Source organism: Lutra lutra, chromosome 1 (assembly GCF_902655055.1).
Source record: "Lutra lutra chromosome 1, mLutLut1.2, whole genome shotgun sequence".
Lineage (NCBI taxonomy): Eukaryota > Metazoa > Chordata > Mammalia > Carnivora > Mustelidae > Lutra > Lutra lutra.
Genome location: NC_062278.1, coordinates 76,008,587 through 76,026,160, shown reverse-complemented (window position 1 = coordinate 76,026,160; position 17,574 = coordinate 76,008,587). Strand labels below are relative to the sequence as shown.

At 44.4% G+C, this 17,574-nt stretch overlaps 1 protein-coding gene across 1 annotated transcript in view; it reads right to left on the bottom strand.

The window, feature by feature from the left end:
- Positions 1–1,002: 1,002 nt before the first annotated feature.
- Positions 1,003–17,574, bottom strand: part of GYG1 (glycogenin 1) — a 33,404-nt gene continuing 16,832 nt past the window's right edge. The window contains exons 6-7 of the mRNA XM_047727404.1: positions 4,109–4,328; positions 1,003–1,877 (exon numbers count right to left, since the gene is read on the bottom strand). Of these exons, the coding sequence (XP_047583360.1) occupies positions 1,704–1,877; positions 4,109–4,328 (394 nt within the window). The 3' untranslated portion in view covers positions 1,003–1,703. The remainder of the gene's footprint in view (positions 1,878–4,108; positions 4,329–17,574) is intronic.

Below are 17,574 nucleotides of genomic sequence, written 5' to 3'. Positions count from 1 at the left end.
TCAGTAATTCATAATGATGCTTAGAACACAATCTCCCCAAAATCACTTTGGTTACCTTTGGAGGATGCCAGGAAACCAGTTTCCTATTTTATATACACATCTCTCGACTTATGATGGGGTTACATCCTGATAAATGCCCCCAACATGGAGATCCTTGGATTTAGGAATAATTTGAGAAGAGGCACCCAATCGTAGTTTATCTTCAGAAATCATTTATTTGATATTTACAATTTTAGGTAAATCCTCAGGTACTTCTTGAGCTCTTCTGTAGTCAGCCTCCAAGGTAGCCCTTAACCATTCTTGCCTCCAGGATTCTGTATCCCTGTGTTTCCATTTGCACCCAAATTGAATAGGGCTGACTCACAGAACCAGTAGGATGTTGTGGAAATAAAAGGGTGACCTTGCAGGTTAGTTAGGTCACAAAAGCCACTGCAGCTTCTGCCCAATTAAACCTCTCGAGTTTCTGGTCCTGGTCTACTCTCCTGGTTGGCTGGATGGTTGGTTGGTTGGTTGGTTGGTTTTCCTCCAACAGAGTTAATTACTCACATCGCTTTAAAAAGGTCATTTTGGATCCTGCCCTTCCCTGGCTTGCCATCCTTGCAACCTAGAATCCTCTATACATTTAATAAATATCCTTTACACGTATATCATTTTAATTCATGGATAGAAACACTAGTTCTAGTACTGATTCTAGAAGTCCTAAAAGATTATCAAGTATGTCCAGAGATTGACAATGAACCTGTGATGATTTTAGCATTGCAGTATTTTCTAAAATCTGAACACTCACTTGATATGGAGAGACAGTGTGAGTGACAGAACAGATAAATCATCGTCACTGGAGAACACTAGACTGAACTATTTCTAGATATCTAGAAACCAATTCCAAGTGTCAAGTTTTATGCTGGTTTTTTAAAACATTGACAAATTCTACAGATTATGAAAAACTACCTAATATATTTTTTTCCCAAGGGGAGTGGGAATCCCTTAATTAGACAACCAAAATATGGCAAGAAGCCTTTATTTTCATACAAGGTGCCACCGCAGGTAACCATCAGAGAACACACTGCTCTTTACAGATACACAGAACTGAAAAAAGCATTTTAGCATGCTGCCTTACAGTATACAGAAAACTGGTGAACAATTTCAGACACTACAGTTAGGAAATAAAATGGGTTAACGCCGCTTGCCGATAGGTTTATGAATCACTCAGCAGTGTTACAGGATATCTTCACCTGAAAGCAAAATCACAATCACTCTGGCGGTCTCTGGGCCCTTCTAAATAAAATGCAGGTCTAGTGAAAGCTACAACGTGCAAGCGAGAGAGAGATACCCTGTCCCATTCTGAAGAGAGACTGATCTAGAGCCATACTGGCACATTTTTAGAGTCGATAACTGCCATTTTAATTAGCTTGACTCTCCCTTACCATGTATGCTGGCTGTCGGCAAAATTAAGAATTTCCGACAAGAGCTGAGTAATGAATAAGCCTAGGGTTAACAAGCAGAACGCTGTCCACATAACAGAACTGCTACTTCACAACTTTTGCCCAGTTCTCACCTGTTGTCTTGCAAAATCCCCTCATCTGATGAATTCTAGCAAAGCTTCTAGCAACCGTAAGAGACCTTTCCTAACCCAGCTCGAGATACTAAGTGTCAGAAACAAGTGCCTTTGAAGTGGATGTGTCCATGGGAAAAAGGCAGTGTTTCTACTGGAGGTAAGTGTCCAGTTTCCTCTTGATGTTGTCAAAGGAATCTGCTCCCATGTAATCAGCCTGGCCCTGCTCCCACCGCTCCTTCCGTTCTTCTGAGGACACAAAAGGCTGGGCTGCAGCCGGGATCTCCCCAAGGGACAGATGTGATACAGCTCCTGAGACGCCTTCCTAAAAAGGAGAGCATAATCACAGACTCCTTGAGAGCTGCAAATCAGACTGTTTTAAAGAACGCAAGAAGTTGAAGGTGAGAAAAGCCAGGATGAATTATCATGCAAAGTAGCATAAACTGAAAAGTATTACATGAAACGAACAAAAGACACAAAAATACAAGGGTCATATGATTTATTCCTAACGAAATGAAGACTTCTTGACTCAGTGAAAACATTGGGAGAACAAAGTAAATTAGGGTCAATGTTTAAGTTCTGCGTACCTTTCTACAGAAGCCACAAGAGAAAGCCAGTGTATAGACCAAGTCTGAAAGCTGCAAACAGTTCATTAGAAAGTGTAAGATGGACAGACAAGGGAACACAGTCTCACGATCAATTCTCGATCTGTGTGGGCTCTGAAAGGTTGAGAACTTAAACAAAATGATACCTCAGAGGCTAACCTTCAGAGAGCACCTAACCAGAGAGCCACACCACATACACAAGTTGTCATGTTATAAAAGTGGGAGCTAAATGGTTTGAGACTATGCACCAAACTTATCTGCCTGTTCAAGCTTGTTATCAAGTAGCATTTACTCTCGTAGCTCGTGTTAATTGGCTTAGTCTTGAATAGCTGTTTAAATTCCCATCCCCTTCCCTTGGTTCATCATTCTCAGTCCTTGGGCTGTGGAAGGAACAAGTGAAATGTGCAGGAAATGGAGCAAACCTACTCTACGTTCGGTCAGAATCTCATTACTTATAGAAAGGCAACTAACTTCAATTGACTGTAGAAGAATATCAAAGCTATCCTTCAAAAAGCTCTGAGGTGAGAAGGTACTAGAAATAGAGAAAAAGGAAGGCGAATGAATGCATACAGGTATTGCTTTTAACAGAGAAAATGGAAGAACAAAATTTTTGATTATTGGTTTTCGTTGCTATATATAGGTCAGTATATGTATATATAAAGATGTTTAAATATATTGAAACTCCAAGGTATTTGGGCAGATTCCATGGGAAGGTTTCACAGCTGAAGCAACCTAAGTCCTTACCCTGGATTAGCCCTGCCTTTGCTTCCACTTGCAACAGCAATGATATTGGGAGGCTCTTCCAGAGTTCTTTTTTCATAATATTGTTCGGAAGGTAAGAGTCTCGCAGACCTAGATTTGAGTCCCAGTTCTGCTTTTGATGAGTATGTTATGTAACTAAGAGAAGTTACTTCTTCAAGTCTCACTTAATCTTAATATACAAAAGGACATAATAACAGCAACACTTACTTGACAGCAGTCCTAAGGGTTACACAGTAATAGCTTTCTTTACACACTTACTATGCCAGGCAACGTTCTGAATACTATACAAAGTATTATTTCATGGTCCATGTAAAGCAAAATAAGAATCTTAGTGTATATTTCCCTTTCTCCATTTTATATATTGGTACAAGTGCTACCAAGTGAAATGGCTCAAATCTCTACCATGGCAAAGAAAGGATCTCTTACAACCTTAGACTCAACTGTAATTCATCCATTCAGTTCTGTTCTTTGTATCTTAATATGTAGCAGAGAAGTGTAACTTCTCATCTTCTTCCAATTCTTCCAAAAGAACAAACCTCAGAGGAAAACATTTAAACTTGGAAAAGAGGCTAAACAAGTTGCTGTTAAAATGTTAATGCCGTCTTCCTCTTACAAGGAGACTTCTTTTTCAAGATTCTATGTAACCCTAGGAGCAGAAGGATGGCAAACCAAAATACTACTAGAAAACTATCTGCTTTTGCAAGTGTTTGTTTTCAATCATGTTATTGTAATGTTCACTGAAAATACATTCTTCTAAGCAGATAGCAAAAATAAACAATATGTCTATTTAAATGTTTGTAGTTTCTAAAACCTAAAATAAGACATTCTTTATACTTTAGGAATAATCTCAGAATCCTAGGATAATGGGCTAAGAATTCTGTACATACTAGATACAGATATATATGTGTATACACACACACACACACACACACTCTCTCTCTCTTTCTCTCACACACACATACATACATATAAACTTCTAAAGTCCTTTCTTATGCACTCAGATCTAATAAAATCTGCTAAAAAATCTACAAAGTCTTTGCTGACAGTATTTCTTCCCTGTAAGATGGACATTTCTTTTTGCTACAAATACCACCTCCATTTAAAGTACCACTAAACACTACCTCTACCAGTATACCAAGTTTTAAAAACTATAGCATTAAATTGCCTGAAAGAAAAAAACAGAACCTACCACATTTAGGTATGAGTGGGTGTCTTTGACAAGGCCAAATTGTTGAAGCAGAGGTAAAACGCTGGTGGTGAAGATGTCCCACCACAGGTTCAGAAACTCTGGATGAGTCATGGTAGGATCATGGGACTCACTTTTGACACTCTTTGTGCTAGGATCGTAAGTATAATTCCATGGTTTGATTCGTCCCAGGAAATGAACAACTTTGGCATTTGCACCAAATCTGCCAAGAGAACACAAGGTGAAACCATTAGTGGATTCTGAGCACTTTGTTTTGTAGCCTTAATGATGCACCTTCCACTGGAAATAGTGGTTGGAAAACAACTTGAGCTCACTGAAAAAATTTTTAGACCTATTTTTGAAATTATTCAGTTGTACGTTAAATGTATACAAAAATCCAAAAGTAGCAGTGGATCAGTGCAACAAACAAAATACCAATCCACTGTGGTAGGAAAGGCACAACCACCTGGGAAACCATTTGGTATTACCTAGTGACACTGGAAACGCTCGCACCTCTGACCCAGATGCTCAGCTCCTAGGAACAGACCCGACAGGTCTTTCCCATGTGGAACCAGAGACACAGCTGAAATGTTCATAGCAGCAGCGCTCTTTGAAACAGAACTATAAACCACCTGAGTGACCGGATCTTCAAGCTTGTTCAGCAAGTGTTCACCCCTTTTCCCAATCTCCAATCTCCACAGGGGAGTACACTTCCCTGCCACCCTGATAATTAATTGGGCATGCTCACAGAACCTGCCTTTGCCAGTGAAATGGAGGAGGAAGCAACAGTGTGTCTAAAACAAAACAAAAACCTGCCTTCTCACTGAGAAACCTCTGTCAGCAGAAGAATGCATGAGACCCACGGAGTGGATGTGAATCAAACCTATGGCCCAGCTCCCAAGCCTGCTGAGATCATCAGAGCTGCTCCAGCCTTGCCACCAACATACCAGCAAGAAACATACTTACTGGGCGCCTGGGTGGCTCAGTGGGTTAAGCCGCTGCCTTCGGCTCAGGTCATGATCTCAGGGTCCTGGGATCGAGTCCCGCATCGGGCTCTCTGCTCAGCAGGGAGCCTGCTTCCCTCTCTCTCTCTCTCTCTCTGCCTGCCTCTCTGTCTACTTGTGATCTCTCTCTGTCAAATAAATAAATAAAATCTTTAAAAAAAAACATACTTACTGTTGAATGTCACTGAGATTTTAAAATTATCTGTCTATTTTGTCATTTTTTTTTTTTTATTTTGTCATTCTTAAAGGACAACTTCTGGTATATTCAGATCAGGGAATAAAATATAGCCGTGAAAAACAACTAGAGCTACACACATTATGTAGCAAATGGATGAATTTATTAAATATTCAAACAAATTCATCCACTTATACAGGGCAAGACAAAACAAAACAAAACAAAAAAAGTACTATTTAAAGACTAGAAAACTGGGGGGGCGTGGGTGGTTCAGTGGAATTGGGCATCTGCCTTCAGCTCAGGTCATGATCCCAGGACCTGGGATTGAGCCCTCCATCAGGCACCCTGCTCAGAGGAAGGTCAGCTTCTCCCTCTCTCTTTCCCTCTGCTTCTCCCCCTGCTCATGCTCTCTCTCTCAAATAAATAAAATCTTAAAAAAAAGAGAACTGTAATCAATATATGTGTCATGATGTTGGTTATCTCTGTGGGAAAGGGGAAGCTGTGATGGGGAAGGGATAGACAAGACAGCTTCTAAGGTACTAGTTGTGTCTGTTTTCTTTTTTGAAGAATTTTTAATGGTTTTTTATTTGAGACAGATACATATATGTAGAGAGAGAGAGAGAGAGAGAACAAGCAGGGGGAGAGGCAGAGGGAGAAGGAGAAGCAGACTCCCTGCTGAGCCAGCAGCCTCATGTGGGGCTTGATCCCAGGACGCTAGGATCATGATCTGAGCTGAAGGCAAATGTTTAACCATCTGGGCCAGCAAGGCGCCCTGGTTGTGTTCCATTTCTTAGCTTGGATTAAGTAAAAAAAAAAAACAAATAACAAAGAAAATTTTATATACCCTTTTGTTTATATACTATATTTCATAATTTCTTAAAAAGAGTTGAGTAGTCCCATTCCGCCTGGAAGGAAATCTATGTACATAAAGCCACATAATAAAAGTGAATACAACAAGTGCCAAAAGAAAGATGGGAACAATGAATGCTCCGGGAATGCAAAGGCAGGGTGGTCATGAAAGGTCAGTTCTGTGGGGCAATGACTTAAAGCTTGTACAACAGACAGGAGCTGGAGTGCCACGAGTTCTAGGTAGGGGAAGAGCAGGTATCAGGTAGTATATGAGAGTCAGACCGAGGGTACTCCCATTGGAGCCAAAGACGAAACTCTGATAGGGAAAAGGAAAAATGGGATGGATCCCTGGCCATTGGGTTCGAATGTCAGATGTTAGTGGATTTATCCTACAGGCAACCAAAGTGGTGGAGCATGAAGTACAGACTGAAATGATGTAAACTATTCCTGTAAACTTTCTAATCTTTTTTTAAAGTTTTTTTGTTTTTTTAAATGCCAGAGACCCATTACATAGCTATCATTATCTGAGAGTTTCCTATGTTTAGGGCCCCAATTTTTTTTTTAAGATTTTTTTTATTCATTTGTCAGAGCCAATGAGTGAGTGAGAGCATGCACGAGTCAGGGGAGCAGGAGCAGGAGGAGGATCCCTGCTGAGCAGCAAAGTGGCCCATGCAGGACTCCATCCTAGGGTCCTGGGATCACGACCTGAGCCGAAGGCAGACACTTAACCGGCTGAGCCACCCATGCATCCTGGGCCCAAACTTTTTTAAGGGCATGACTGTGAATAATTAACAGTCTAAAGGTAGATCTTACTAACGTGTTAACAGACGCTCCTAGAGGCCAGGGGGTCAGCCAGAGCCATATAGCTATTAGGTGGGTACAGCCATTAGGTGGCAGCAAAGGGATTTGGTACAGTTCTGCCTTTCTCCCAAGCCTGTGCTCTTACCAATCCTCCCATTCTGCCACTCCAAAAGTATGCAAGAAAAATAGAGCCTCCTGTAAATTTCCTCCCAAGACTGATGGACACTACCACAGTGCCTTTCTTCTGAAAATGAAGTAGATACTGGAAATCCCCAGGCTGACTCTTCATTTCATATTTTACAAACACACACACACACACACACAGCACTCTCAGTTTTATCCTTAAAGGGTAACGCTCAAAATTTGTGCACACAGGGCTATTAATTAAATAAGCAACTATTACATACGGTCCGTGCAGGACCCCAAAAGATTTTCACCCAAACAGGGAAAGGAGTCACCTAACATAACAATGAGGAATAACTGCACAAATGAGCAACTCGCAGGGCGGCCCGGCAACGCTGACCCGAGGGGCTGCGGGAACGAACCCCCAAGCCATGAGTGCACGTGCGGATTTTCAGAGGAGGCTTTGTGCGGAACAGGGCCCAGCAAAGACCTGGGAAAGACAGCAGGTGAAGGTAACAAACAGCCTTCAACAAACGTTCCAGTGGTGATGGGGAGACCCATCCCAGAGACAGGACACTTGCGTGTGTTTTGGGGGTTGGCAGGCCCTACCTTGCCTGCAATACCAACCGCCTGAGACCAGAACAGAGCACTCACTTCCGCCTTCTCAGACATCCGCCTCCTCACTCATCTCGCCTGGAGCAAGACTACTTGTTTGCTCCTCCTAGAATAAAACTTGACTGGTAGGTTTCAAATCCATGACTTTGCCCTATGAATGTCCTACAGTCATTATAGGAGAGTAACAATGCTAATTAAAATAAAACGTGGCCAGAACATAAACGCTATTCCTGGAACTAACCTGCTTCCCGACAGTTTGCACACTCTTCAACAGGAGTCACAGAACAGCTAACACCTACTGAGTACTTATGTGGACCAGACACTGGCTGACAATTGCATGTTTTATATCCCAGTTAATCTCCAAAACAACTATGTGAGGAAACCAAGGCTGAAATAGTTCAATAACTTGTCTAAGATCACATGGCTGGTGAGTGACAGGGCTGGGCTTCCACGGAGGTAGTCTGGTTCCAGAGCCAAGGTTCTTAGCCACAGCTAGGCTCTCAGTGAAAGACACTCCCAGAATTGGAAGGACGTCATCTGAGAGTGCATCTGTTACTTGAGAGATTAATTCCCTGCCTACAGACGGTCAATCTGAAGAGTGGAAAGGATGTGTCTAATGAGCCCTGGAAACACTCCAAATATAGTCCAGGACAGAGCAAGAAAGTAACCAACAGGAAAGAAAGCTACAAATCAAGCAAGCTGGCACTGCCCAAGACAGACTGTTCTCACAAGGGTTTAGTTTGCGCTAAGGTAAGGGAAAGGTGGGGAGAACAAGAAATGGATGGTGGCGCTTAGGACCAGCAGCTGACCCCTACGTGGACTGTGCTACACCGGGCGGAAGGGCCACCCAGCTCCTCTCCAGCACCTCGCTCCCGGAACTGAGCCTTTAAAGCTCATGCAAAGAAGGGCACGATGGTCTGGTCCCCTGCAGAGCTGCAAACACCGCCCAGTGAGACAGAACCCCCAACTCAGCTGACGGCAGGAGGGGACACTTCTGCCTCTGGGTCTGTCTGTGCCCCACGGTGGCTCAGGGGCCTCTGCAACCTCTGGTTAGCGACCGCCCCATATGGTTCAATGCCTTCCCCTGCCATGTCCACAGAAATCCCATCTGGGGACAGTCCACAGCCTGCACCTCACTGGGGCTCAGGCCTGGGCTCTACCTTCATTAAGCCATGGCCCCGAGCATCTCTTTAATCTAAATCATCAACACCCTCCATGGCTAGAAGAAGAATCCTTCCTCCTCAAGATTACCTTCTTTACCTATTCTACCGTTACCACCGAGAAAACTGTACCCACTGGAGGGTCCTTTCCTAGACTGAGCAGTCTTAGTTTGAAGACAGTCCTTGATAAGCCTGTTTGAGGTAGAAGCAGAGGTCATAAGGGGTCCTAAATGTGGATGGAACGGCCCTTTGTGCCCGAAGCCAGGGAATTCCTTGGTGCCAGTGAGATGGGGGAAGGACGAGAGCAAGCGGGATGGTGAAGATGTGACATAACCACCCAACAGCTACCCAAGTTTCAGCAAAAACAAAACAAATCATAAAATGCACAATGTGACTAGGTCTCCACTGTGGCTGGGAGGACTGAGGAACCGACCAGAAAGTGCTCATGGGGATTCAGGAGGGAGACAGCGGAGAGATGCGGGGATGCGGGAGACGGGAAGTAAGAAAGACGGTGGGGCATAAAGAAGCCACGTGCAGGCTTCAGAGGTCATGGGGTCAAGGCCATGGTCAGCCCCCTACTTCTGTACAGTGAAGCATGGGAACTTTTTTAAGGGATCAAGGTATTCCTTTAACCTAACTACCACACACCAAACTGATCTAAGGAAATGAGTCCGGGTAGGAGAAAAACAAGTTTTAGAACAAGGATTTTTGGGAAGCACAGGCCTGGTTGAGTCACTGAACATGGAAGGTTCTGGCCAGCCCACAAGCCCACTGACAGTGGGAGGGTGGGGCAGGGTGCAAAGGAAGGCAGCTGGTAAGTGGGAGACATGGGGCTCTGATAGGAAGGTGGGAGGGAAGAGAAGATAGACATAAGGTAGTCATACACAGCAATGTTCTGGAGAGCACCTAGGGCTGCCCTTGGCTTGGTATAAGGGATGCTGTCAGGCCTAACACTGGCCACATTCTATGAAGGTGTGTGAGTTACATGGGTAAAACTATATAACTATGCTCTAATTGTACAAACAGAACAGTATTTATTTACACAGCAAAGTAGCCTCAAGGGCTTGCTCTATTAGCTTTCATAATAAAACAGTTTGCAAAAAAGATGAGCAAAAGGTCTCACTGTTTTTGTATCTAGAATTTCAATTAATCTAGATATGAATTTCATGTAATTATTTTTACCTCTTAATCCTGCTTCCTGAGGAATGTTTTTAAAAATCATTTTCTATCATTTTAATCAATTCTACTCTTACATTTTAATTTTTAAGAATTTTTTTTTTTATTAAGTAGGCTCCAAGCCCAGCATGGAGCCCAACACAGGGCTTGAACTCATAACCCCAAGATTCAGACCTGAGCGGAGATCAAGAGTCACACACTTAACCATATGAGCCATACCCAGGGGTGCCCGAATTACTCTCCAATTATTCATGAAAATCCAAAATAACTGTATCAAAATGAAATAGGAGAACAGGTCCTAAGTAAAAAGGGAAATCACTTTTTTGCTTACAAGAATATTTTAGCCTAAAAGCAAATTCGGGCATATTTCTTATAGAAAGTAAACTCAGGATATTTTTGTTTTGGCTCTCTCACCATAGGCCACACACAGGTACCACCCAGAATCTATGTTGCCTGGCTAAAGGCAAAATAGTTGCTGACAAATAAGAAGGGGGAAATACTGATGTCAAAAGATAAAGTTCAACTGACCTCCACCCAGAACAAGGGTAACGGGAAGATTCACTGACTCACTGCCTGATTTATCCATCAAATTACCAGCCAGGAATAAAAAAAACAAAAAACAAAACAACACTGGGTACATATTACAATTGTCTCTAAATTACTAAGAGCCATTCATTCTGACCCAGTAATGGGGATTTGTCTCAGCTTGCATACATCTCTTAAAATAAGTGTTCTAATTTTAACTTGATAGAATCTCAAAAGAGACGTCCAGATCACAAGACATAGTTTGAACCTGAGCCAGCAATAATACTGCTTATGTTAGCCATTAGAATAATCCCTGTGACCTGATGTTACCAAAAGATCAGATAGAATTTTCATGACTAGTTCAGCAGCTGGTAACGTGTGGATGAGAGTACAGAAGTGTTCAGAATGGAAACGGAACCACCCCGTGACAGTGTGTACAGGAACCATTTTACGTCTCACTGAGCAATTTATTTGGGATGTTCAATGACGAGCCAAGAAGAAGAATCACAGCACGGCTTGTGAGACATTTCTCTGGGAAATGCAGCAGCAGGGGTCAGCCAGCCTCCACCCACCTCAATGACTCATGTTCCCTTGCACAGGGCTGCTCACTCCTGCACCGCCTCCTCAGCCTCGCTCTCCTGCACAATCCCTTCCCTACTACCAGTCAGCCCCCTTCCCCTCTCACCCTCAAATTCCTCCTCTTACCCAGCTACTCATGGTCTACACCAAGCGTCATGAGCACAGTGCCCAAGGGGTGGGCTGGCCCCGCAGAGGAGGAGTGAATCTGCTGAGCATCAGGACTGCGGAGCACAAGCGAGCACATGTTGCATCACCAAAAGACAGCTGCCACCTAGCAGCAAAGAACTGTGGCCATCACGGATCCCCCCTGACTTTTCCCTGCCTTTCAAGCTAAATAGCCCTCCCACTCATGCCCTGGACATCAGAACAACAACAATATTCAGGCGTGGACTTTAACCACCTAGACCAGGACCTAGTCAACTACTGCCCCTGCCAGAGTGGCGTCTCCTCACCCAGTAGGCCAAGGACACCCCAGGACTCCAGGTCACCGTGGAGATTTTCCTAGGGATACCCTGTCAATCTCTGTCCCTCCTGGCTGGATGCTTGCTCATCCATTCACTCAACCAAAAAACATGTCCTCCTGCCTTCTTCTGTGTCTACATACGTTGTCTTCCTTCACGTTACAAGACCAAGCTGTCTTGGCTCTTACCTGACACCAACCTCTCCACCTGCACTCCAGGACACACGTCCTTTCAGCTACTCCAGGACCAGACTCCAAAAAGGCCACCTTCAGCTTTCTGCACGGTTAGAGCGCCCTACTCGTCTTGACCATTCCCATCAACAGACCACTATGCTCTCACATCACCCACCTTCGAAAAAACCACCTCTGCTACCCTCTCTGGATCCCATATCCCGATCTAGCCACCAGCCCACCTTTCTGCTCCCTCTCAAAGAAAATGCTTCAGAAGAGTTTTCTACTTCGCCATCTCCAATTCTCCATTCTCCTCGATGCACTTCAATCAGGCTTGTTCCTACCACTCCACCAGACATGCTCTTGTCAAGGTCACCCAGTGACCTCCACATTCCAGGTCAGGGCCAGTTCTCAACAACATCATCTGATACAGATGGGTCCCTCTCTCCCGCCGGGAACATTCTCTCTAGCTGGCTTGTGCAGCACCTCCCTTCCTGGGCCTCCTCTTGCCTCACTGTTCTCGGTCTCAGGGCCCTGCTCCTCCACATTTTCCTGTTTTAGGGCTCAGTCTTCAGGACTCTTCTATCACAGTCACTCTCTGGGTGACATCAGCCTGTCTCATGGCTATAAACAGCACATCTATGCTGACAGTCCCAAAGGTCTGTCTCACCTAGACCTCACTCCTCAACTCCCCACTCCTGCATCTACTCACCTACTCCCCATCTTCCCGAGGATGCATCACACGCCCCTCAAATGTAATGCATCCCAAACTGGATACATTCAATCCATCTCTGGTCAAACCCTGTCCCCACACACCTGCTTGGCCCCATCTTCCCAACTACTTAAGACCCCAAACCTTTAACATGTTTACCAGTCACGGACATCTTTCTCCAAAGACCTTTTTTCAAAAGAATTTGAAAATCTAGGTTTCATGTGAAATTCCCTGATTTCTAAGCACTAGTTAGAAAAAAAAAGAAAACTTTGTAAGGAAGACAGAACGTATCTGTGGGACAGAGAGAGAGTGTGTGGCCCAGCAGTCTGAGACCCGGAAGACGATAGGTCTTCCACTCAATCCACACGCCTTTGCCCTTCCGTAAGCTCCATCTCCCCCTGAGGACATTTCTCACTCGGGCCTCTGCCCAGAGATACCACTCCTCATGCCTTTTTGGCCCACCATCAGGGCAGCCTCTAATGGCTGGGCTCGGTCTGATGGGGAAGCTTTCCCCTTGGTGATAAAAGTGAAGTAGGGAAGTGGAACAGGCAGCAGTAAGAAGAGAGGACACATCGCCTGAAAAACAAGAGAGGAGGTTGGAAGCACCAGATGGCCATGCTGGACACTGGGGGACCTGGGGCCCAACAGGGATTCCTGACACCCACAAAGAAGGAATAAGACAGCTGGGCAACCACTGCTGGATTCTCCTCTCACACTCAAATCATGACGGGCCATGCCACGTGACATCTAGGCAACTCTCCACATGTAGGAAGTCGTAGGCTGATTAAACTAGAGTGCCCTCATTCAGCTGTGAGCCCCTGCATGCCGCGGGCCCGCCAACGAACTAAACGGGTGAGTGGACAAACAGCTGACGAAATAAGAAAGATCCAAACTCTGAGGCCTCAGTGTTTTAAGTGAAGATGTTAAGAGTGTGAAAGTAAGGAACACAGAAACTCTATGGCTTCAGTGACAACAGTCACAGTGGGGAGCTGGACCTAAGGGTATCTCAGGGGTCAAGGAAAAAAATCAATCAAATCAGAAATACATGAACACAGAATTCTGGACGCCAAAGGTTCATTTCATTTTTGGAAAATACTGATTTTAAAGAGGTTTGATGAGGTCTTAGTGAATAAGCCCCACTCCTGAAAAAGAACAGTGGATACAAATATTCTCAGAAGAATTTAAAGCAGTAAGGAAATGGAGAGAAATCTTTTAGGTTTCTAGACACACTTTCTGAGACTAGACCAGGACAGGGCTGAACTCAAGATCATATTTAAACTCAAGTAAAAAGATAAAGTTAAAATATTTTGAAATTATTTGGTAAAACAAGCTCTGGTGTCAATCAATAGGGCTAATTAATTTGGCAACTTAAAGCAATACCAGAGAACTCTTTCTCTTTCCTTTGGGCCCATTTAAATGGCACAAAAGGCCATAAACAGGTTTTAGTCAGCAGAGAGAGTAGAAAACTGAAATAGAGCTAAATGACTGATTTTTAAAAAGGCTGATGAGATTTTGCCTAGAGCTATGCACAAGCCAGATTCTAACCTACATGAATCAAATAGGCCCTCCAGATGAAGAAAACCAAAAAGAAACTCGTATTAACTAAAAGATTACTATTTCCTAAACATTATGGTAGGCACTTTCAAAATATTTCATTAAGGAATGCATTTATGGGGCGCCTGGTTGGCTCAGTGGGTTAAGCCGCTGCCTTCGGCTCAGGTCATGATCTCAGGGTCCTGGGATCAAGTCCCGCATCGGGCTCTCTGCTCAGCAGGGAGCCTGCTTCCTCCTCTCTCTCTGCCTGCCTCTCTGCCTACTTGTGATCTCTCTCTGTCAAATAAATAAATAAAATCTTTTAAAAAAAATAAGAAATGCATTTATGAACTTGTTTCTCAATTCATATATTACAAATTACCTTAAAAGTTACTAAATCAAGCATTTCAGCTCTCAAATTATGCTGTGTTAAAGACTATCTCCTATTACAGAAAACAGCACTAATTTTGTTTTTCAGAAACTATATTTGAGAATTCATTCACAGTGGTAAAACTAGTGTTTCCTTTAGTAAGTGTTTCCTTCCCTATTTCCAATGGTATGTAGGTAAAGGTATGAGAAATGTTGCCTTCATGGCTCAAATTCATTTGCCAAATAAGGCTCATATTCGGCCATCCTTTAGCAAAAACTTCACATAAAACTACAGGGCTACACTGTCCTAAGTGCAGCATGTGTTTGAAGATACCCATGGTTCTAAGATTCTGGGGCAGCTAAATACTGCCTTGGTGACCTCATTATGGCACATGGTTGCCTGGATCTGGTAAGACAAATTTTCACTTGCTCCGCCAAGCCCAAGTCACTCCAAAGCACTCCACAGTCTCTCATTCTACTTGCCACCATCCTAGGGGAGGCCAGCACGCCACAGGGCCACCAAGTCCTGGAGACCCCTGAGGTGACTGAGCCCAGCAACAAGGTGTCCCATTCATGACAAGCTCCCAGAGGCCCTCTGGGTGATCCGTGGGGGAGCTATGGCAGCCCGAGTGTTCATAATCATCTGCTTCAGCTTAAAAGATTGGGTCACAAGCTGACATTCACTTGGAACAAAAAAGGGATAGAACTGTCTTTTACACCCTTCCCAATGGTATGAAAACTGTCTCTGGAGGTGGATCTCTGCAAGAAAAAAAAAGTGTTTTCCAGTAGAGGAAGGGAAAAAGGAGTTCTCTGATGGGGTTTCAACATTCTCAAATAGGCAGCAACAGGGCGAGAGAAGCAGCACTCTGAGAAGTCTTACCACAGAAGCGCAGAGCAGACCCCCCCAAGGGCGGGCTGCACGGAGGCAAGGAGCTTCCGTAGGGCCATGAGGCCAGCTGAGGGGAGCTCATGGAGGGAGCTGCTCCCAGCCTCCCCAGTGCATCATATACCTTGCATTATGGCAGTAAACCAAGGAGATTTCCAAAATTAGCACTAATTTGTTGAGCCAGGAAGAAGAACCATCCTAATCATTTTGATCATTTAGACCTCAAACTGTTTTTCCAGGAAATTCATTCAGAGGATATAAAAACTGGGTTCCTGAGAAAGGGGACCTGGTTGTAGCAAGTAAGTCTATCCCCCCTTCCCACGATAAACTTTCACTCTGCTCTACGGGCTTCTTGTTCTTGTCAAAACAAGATAAACGCAAGCAGTGTCTGTGCAAACCAGGCAACTGAAAGGTACAGTGTGTTCAATTTTGGTGTTGGGGTGAAAATCAGATGGAGTCCAAATGACCCTCGGGGGAGACAGTTGCTAGGCACCGGGGGCCACATTACATGAAAGAAAAACACAAATCTCTGAACACTGGGGTTAACTGTGTTTGGGAACTGAGACCAACTGGAAGGAGATGAGATTCATGTCTCCCCAACATTTTCCCCTCAGGACATGTGCTCACTGGGCAGCATTAAGTGGAATGGTGGGTGGAACTGCTCACACTACTAATGATCCTTTCCTCTTCACCCTCTCATCGTTTTGCTTGCTCAATGGAGTCTAGTCAATTACATTAACCAACCGCATTATCACAAATTCAGTTCTACAGGATGGAGCTATCATGGTTTGCGGGAGCACTGTTCAAAGCTGCAGCGTTAGTTATGAGGCAATAAGAATGAAAAGAATCAGGCCCCTATTTCCAGGCCAAGACAGGCTGGTACTTGACAAGGCTAAGGATGGAGAGACCAAAAAAAAAAAAAAAAAAAATGTTTTTCCAAATCCACCCCTTGATAGTGAATCCTGTTCTATTTGTGTTACTCAGATGACAGTTGGTATATTTGATAGTTTGCCTGCTTCATTCTAGAGAGGGAAGACAATCAAGAGGCTGTAATATGTTGGAGACATATGCCAAGAGAACAGTTAGGGAGGAAAGAACACAAGATACTTATAATCCTTATCTGGGGGAACGCTGACAGAGTTTGACCAGAAAAGAACAGAAAAGGAAACACTTCTGCCACGAGAAGCCAGATGCGCTCATTATTGTGGTGGGAGACGTAAAGAGAGGACTCTGGATAACGAAATATGAGGAGAGAAAGGCCCTTTGTTTTCTGCTGGCTCAGGAATGCCGGTGCGGGACAGAGACTGCAGAGCCGAGCCCAGTTTTGCTGCTCACGGCTGTGTCTCAGGATCAACCTGACAGCTTGGCTGCCACTCAAGAAACCTGAATCATCATCTTCATGCAACAGAAATGAGTCAGCCCGGGCCCTGTTCAGTGAGACCAGCCCTGCAACTAGGCTGTATTAACTGCTGAATTAGAACCACACTGGCACGGGGGTTGGGGTGGGGGGACACAAACAATACTGCCAAAACCAAGATGTCCACTGAGATCTTTATGGCTATCTGAACTCGCACTGTCCTCACGACAATTCAGAGGCACAGGGCTAAACCACTGAGTAGGTAAGTGGCAGAGTGAGAACACCCCCTGCCTTTCTGGCTTCACAGATTATGCCTACTGCTAGACCACATCTCCAACTAAAAGGACTAATCATGTGACTGTTTACTGAGTGCCCTCTTCTACCCACCTCATAGGGTTACCTCCCTTAATGATCACGACTAGCTTTGGAGGACACTGAGGCAGAGAAGTTCGGTAACAAGTCTAACTCCTCCTGAGCTAGAAGTTCAGGAACCAGTCACCAATCAGGAAAAAGCTCCTCTAGAATGTGAACGAGGGAGCTTGGTTCCACAGCCCTGCCCTGGACCAGGACCGCACACTGTGGCCAGCATCTTGCTTCATTTCCACAGTTACCACAGAGAAAGCTGTTAACGTCCTCATTTTAGAGGTATAGGAACTGAGGCTTAGCAGCCACTATGACGCAGAAGCTGGGTTTGTGCCCGCTATGGATTCATGACCATGACAGAGGAACGATTGAACAGAGGGTGTGGCACCCCAAGAACAAACGGGAGTCTTTTCCTGTAGGGTGGTTAAGTGCCCTCAGGGTTACTCTGAACAAAGTAACTGGTAACATCAAGGCCTTTCCCCACCATAGCCATGTTTCTCATGTGAGAAAGACTTCCCTCCAAATTCCCACCTGCGACTGCCCTCAGAATGACAATGAGGTCATACCCACTCCCCTGCCCTGACCACCCCCAACAGCAGTTAAACCATTTG